Source organism: Ceratotherium simum, chromosome 12, assembly GCF_057802395.1.
Source record: "Ceratotherium simum simum isolate JZ-2026a chromosome 12, ASM5780239v1, whole genome shotgun sequence".
Classification (NCBI taxonomy): domain Eukaryota; kingdom Metazoa; phylum Chordata; class Mammalia; order Perissodactyla; family Rhinocerotidae; genus Ceratotherium; species Ceratotherium simum.
The window spans coordinates 11,899,692-11,904,792 of NC_141911.1; the positions used below are offsets into that span (position 1 = coordinate 11,899,692).

General features: G+C 45.0%; 1 protein-coding gene across 1 annotated transcript; it reads right to left on the reverse strand.

Moving 5' to 3' along the window:
• Nucleotides 1-3,135: 3,135 nt before the first annotated feature.
• DEFB136 (defensin beta 136) lies at nt 3,136-3,812 on the reverse strand. The gene is made up of 2 exons (XM_087437229.1): nt 3,758-3,812; nt 3,136-3,308 (listed from the first exon to the last, which is right to left on the reverse strand). The coding sequence occupies exons 1-2, from the start codon at nt 3,810-3,812 to the stop codon at nt 3,136-3,138; spliced, it is 228 nt and encodes a 75-aa protein (XP_087293355.1).
• Between the last annotated feature and the right edge of the window lie 1,289 nt (nt 3,813-5,101).

The following is a 5,101-nucleotide window of genomic DNA, read 5'->3' on the forward strand; positions in this document are numbered from 1 at the left end:
ACTTCCACACAAAGAACCCGATTTGTAGTATATCCTGCAGCTCACCTCCACCATGGCTTCAAAGTTTCATGTGTCAATGATACTGTATTGTACACTTGAAATTTGCTAAGAGGGTAGATCTTCAGTGTTCTCAACACACACACACACGTGCACACACACTCTGTGAGGTGATAGACATGTGAATTGTCTTGCTTGTGGTGATTATTTCACAATGCATACTTATATCAAATTATTCAGTTGTATGTCTTAAATATATACAATTTTAAATTGTCAATCATGCCTCAATAAAGCTGGGGAAAAAAGCTTCCTGTCTCAAAGGAAAGCCTGCAGATCACCTCATGGATTTCTATAAGATCTGTCAGCTTGTATTGTGATTATTTATGATTCTCTCTCTCCCAATAGAATCTGAGCATCTTGAGGCTAGGGACCATCTTATCCTTTGCTTATTCTCCAGGGGGAGTCTGGGGAATGTCCAGTAAGAGGAAAAATGTTAGTTTTCATAGCAAAGATTGATTCATTTGCAAATCCTCTCCTGGGCTTGGCTCTCCTCATTGTGTGTAAAAGGATATGGGGAAAGAGAGGCCTCTACTTCCCCAAAAGAAGACGCACATCTCCTATTTATAGCCTGTGCTGGGTTGAATAGTGTTCCCTCCAAATTCTGTCCATTTGGAACTTCAGACTGTGATCTTGTTTGGAAACAGGGTCTTTGTAGATGCAATTAGTTGAGATGAGGTCATACAGGATTAGGGCCAGCCCTAAACCCAAAGACTGGTATTCTTATAAGAAGGCCGTGTGAAGACACAGAGACACATACAGACAAGTAAGACGAACTTGTGAAGACGGAGACAGAGGTTGAAGCGATGCGGCCGTAAGCCAAGGAATGGCAAGGATTGCCAGTAACCACTAGAAGCTAGGAAGAGACAAAAAAGAACATCTAGAGACATTCTTTTCTAGAACCTTCAGAGGCAATATGACCCTGCAAATACCCTGATTTTGGACTTCTAGCCTCTAGAACTGTGAGAGAATCAATTTCTGTTGTTTTAAGCCCCCCAGTTTGTGGTAATTTGTTATGGCAGACCCAGGAAACAAATACATAGCCAAAACTTTAAATGTTCAAGTTTGATTCTGGAAGAAGAATTTTACAGTAAGGTGATGGTGTTGGGGAACTGGGTTTGATTCTGTTCCTGAGATCTGCTTTCCCTTTGTATGTGTGGATGCCTATTCTGATTCCCACTGCCACCGCTGTGCTGGCTTCATAGTGCATGTAAGTTAGGGGTTGGGGGTGCTGCTTGTCTTCAATGCCCTTCCCCAAGGGTGGCACAGCCTTTCCCTTTATGTACTGGAACCTAGCCAATTGGCACCTTTGGCTTCCTCAGAGGGGATGGCCGTGGCCACTACTTCTAAGGCTACACCCATGGAGCCACAAGGTGAACACATAATGGCTTTTATGTGGCACAGCCTTTCCCTTTATGTACTGGAACCTAGCCAATTGGCACCTTTGGCTTCCTCAGAGGGGATGGCCGTGGCCACTACTTCTAAGGCTACACCCATGGAGCCACAAGGTGAACACATAATGGCTTTTATGTGTGATAATTCAGTAATTTCAGATGTGGGTTTTTAGCAAGAATCACTTTGAATGTTCCAGTCTTATCTAAGTTGAGCTGCAGAAAATCAAAGACAGTGTCCTGTGTCTCTTCTTGCATGCCTGTCAAAGGTAGAGCAGTACCTCACCCCAGGCTGGTGTAATCATGGCCTTAGGAACCACAAGAAAAGGGTAGGAATGTTTAGCCTTCTTTTTGGGTTGTGGACCCTTTTGAAATCTGGTGAAAGAATATTTGCTTTTTCCCTTCACTGGGTTTTCTCTTTTTCTTTTCTGTTTTTATGTCAATTTCATTGCATTTATATTACTTTGCGAGCTTTTGTACCACCTCTCTCTTTCTTTTGGTTAGGGAGTGAGTTTAAGTTAGATTATACGGGCATCCCAACACCACAGAACCTCTCTAGACAGAATCAAAAGGACCAGCTAAAATATAAAAGCGCTGGGAGGCTAGCCCCATGGACTAGTGAAGATTCCTGGTTTTTCTTTTTTGCTGAATGTTGAAGATTGGAGGTATGGAGTCTGAGCAGGCAGGTCTTCTGGGAGAATGGAGCCTGCTTAGCATTCCAGTGCAGATATTCAGATGTGTTTCCTTCAGGCACATCCTTGGAGAAGGGAAACCCTGAAGCTCAGCTGCTGTTCTTTTTTTCTGAGCAGATAATGACAAGGGTCTTGAAGATCTGTGACCTCTGTCCCTGCGTGGGGACACTGGAGGGGTGGTGAGAAAGTGCTGCTGGAACAACACTGCCCTGCAGACAGTTGGAAGTGTCGTGTGGGTATGTACGGCCCATTGCTTCCACTGCAGTGGTGAGGGCAGCGATGTTTGATATGTGGAATCTTAGGACAACACTGGTCTTGAATCATCAGAGCCACTGAGTAGAGTCGCAAACACAACTTAGCAACCAAGAGCATTATGGCTTTAAGCCATAGGAAGAGTTTTGAGGGGCTTGCTATTCCATGGGCCTAGTTGGATTCTTGACTCCTCATTGGACTACAATCTACAATCAAAACTTGCAGCTAGATTCCTATTCTTAGTAATTGAGAGGTGGTACAGCTTAACAGGAAAGACGCTGGATCAAGACTGTCTGGGTTCAAAGCCAGTGCTAACTAACTCTTACTGGTTGTATGACCTTTGAAAAGTTTCTTCATCTGAAAAAACAGGAGAAATCACAGATCTTGTTGTGAAGGTTAAGTGACTTAGCATACGTAATCCACTTAAAAGTGTGACTGGCACATGGTAATCTATTATTATTAGCCTCAGGATACGGCATATTCTTGGGCCAGTGGTCGTGTATTAATCAATTGAATTTGAATTTGAAATAGGAATTAGCGATTGGAGATGGGAGGGCAGAAAAAAGAATAGGAGATACATTTGGGTAGATACATAGAAGATACATACTGGGATTTTGCCAGTAAATTTGTCAGAAGCTGGCCCCCATTTGCTACCCATGGCTCATTAATGATCCTTACACACAGGTTGAGGATTGTGTCCTTTTGGCCATTCATGTATCCTTTTAATTGGACCCATGAGGCGAGGGTCATGGCAGTAGGGCTGCCGGGGGTTTATTTTTCTTCATTTCTATGCAACAAGACAGTACGTTGTGACAGTATGCCACCCATGCCCATCCCATTTTACAACCGAAAAAACATCTGCCACCAAGTGTAGTGCAAACACGAAGTTCTACTCCATCATTTCCAAACAAACCATTCACTGAAGGAAAAAAAACACGGAAAAGAAAAATCAGTCTTTAAGAGGCTGGGAGAAATCCTAGGCCTCTCCTTTCTTCCTGGTGGATGGCTTATCATTCTGTGATTTACCTTCTGTCCCCTATCCTTTTACCTCCTATCACATTTCAGCAAGGGCCGCCCGTCTACGGCTGATCAGAGGAAGTTGAGGGGAAATAGGAGTTTGGATAGCTGAACAGTGATATGCCTTCAATGCAATTGGCTCCCCTCTCTCCAGGTCTGGCAGACCTTCAGGATGTTGCAACAGATGAGCAGGGTGGGGGCTGATGGCCACTAACCCACATCCCATCCCTAGCCTGCTTGTCCATTTGATATTAATGTCCCCCTACTGGGCTTATACTCATGGGGTTTTTAAGTGCTTCAGTCCTCGGAAGACCCCCACTTTCATGGTCAGACCTGTACCCATCGTCTTACCTGAAGGCAGTGAGATCACCAGGAGGAAGAATAACCCAGAGAGACAGAGCTTCATTGCTGAGGAGGGCACAGAGCTGGAACTTCCTGGGGGTGGCTGCCTTTATAGAGCTGGGTGAGGCTGGGTGGGGCTGGACACTGGCCTCATTCTACCTGGAAGGGCATCTTCAGGGTTAGGGTTAAAAGAGTCCCTGGGCCATTCCTTGCTACTTCCTCTTCTACAAATCATCGGAGAAGAAGGGATTCAGTCAAGGCAGAGCAGGAGCAGAGACCAGGCATCCTCATGCGCAGGCCCAGACACTTTCCCTACAACTGCAAATGTATACTGATAGGAAAATGGCAGGGAAAGCAATGACTTTGTTTCTCCTTCCCTTTGGAGTCCCACTGAGAACACAGGAGCCCAGAGAAGCGATGGTAGAAAACACAGGCTTAATTTAAGGCCAGAAAGGATGTGAGCAAGAACTTGCGGTGTCCTAAGAAACAAGGGGTCTCAAAGTGTCAACTGCTGGGCTGAGTAAGAGTTGTAGGTGCTCAGACATAGTGGAGAAGGGACAGCCTTCTCTTTGGGTGGCAGATTCACTCACCTAGGTGGAGGCAGGTGCTGCAGGGAATCTTTCCCCCAGAAAAATTCACTGAAGGGTTTTGTTTTCCAAATGGCTGGTATGAAATGTTGGCTAGAATTTGGGAAGTTTGAGGGTTCTGGGACAGGTTCTCTTGTTGGAGTGGGTGGGTTGGAACTCTCTCCTGGTTTCTCACAGGAAGAGCCAGTCCAAGGCTGTGTTCAAGGTTGGATGCCCAGTGTTACGAATGGAGCAGGACAGGGCTTCCCTGGAGCTACAGGGAGGCAGCTCTGGGGAAGGGTCATTAGGTCTGTCTCCCCTGGAGTGGTGGTGGAGGACCGAGAGTTGAGAAGAGACTAACTTTGGTTTTATTCTTTCCCCTTGAGGCAGGCTTGTACCCAGGTGTCCCCAGGCTGTAGGATTCTGAGTCTGTAAAGTGGCGGTAGAGCATACTTTTATTGGTTACGCTCCATTTTGCCGTCACATGCCCTTGGATAAATTATTTAGCATCTCTGAGCTTTAGCTTCCTCTTCTCAAAAGGTGCATTGTAAGAGTGCTTTTTTTTTAAAATTTTCTCTATTTTTTAAATTTTTTGTTTATTGCAGTAACATTGGTTTATAACACTGTATAAATTTCAGGTGTACATCATTATACTTCTATTTCGGCATAGATTACATCATGTTCACCACGCAAATACTAATTACAACCCATCACCACACACATGTGCTGAATTATCCCTGTCGCCCTCCTCCCTCCCCCCTTTCCCTCTGGTAACCACCAATCCAAT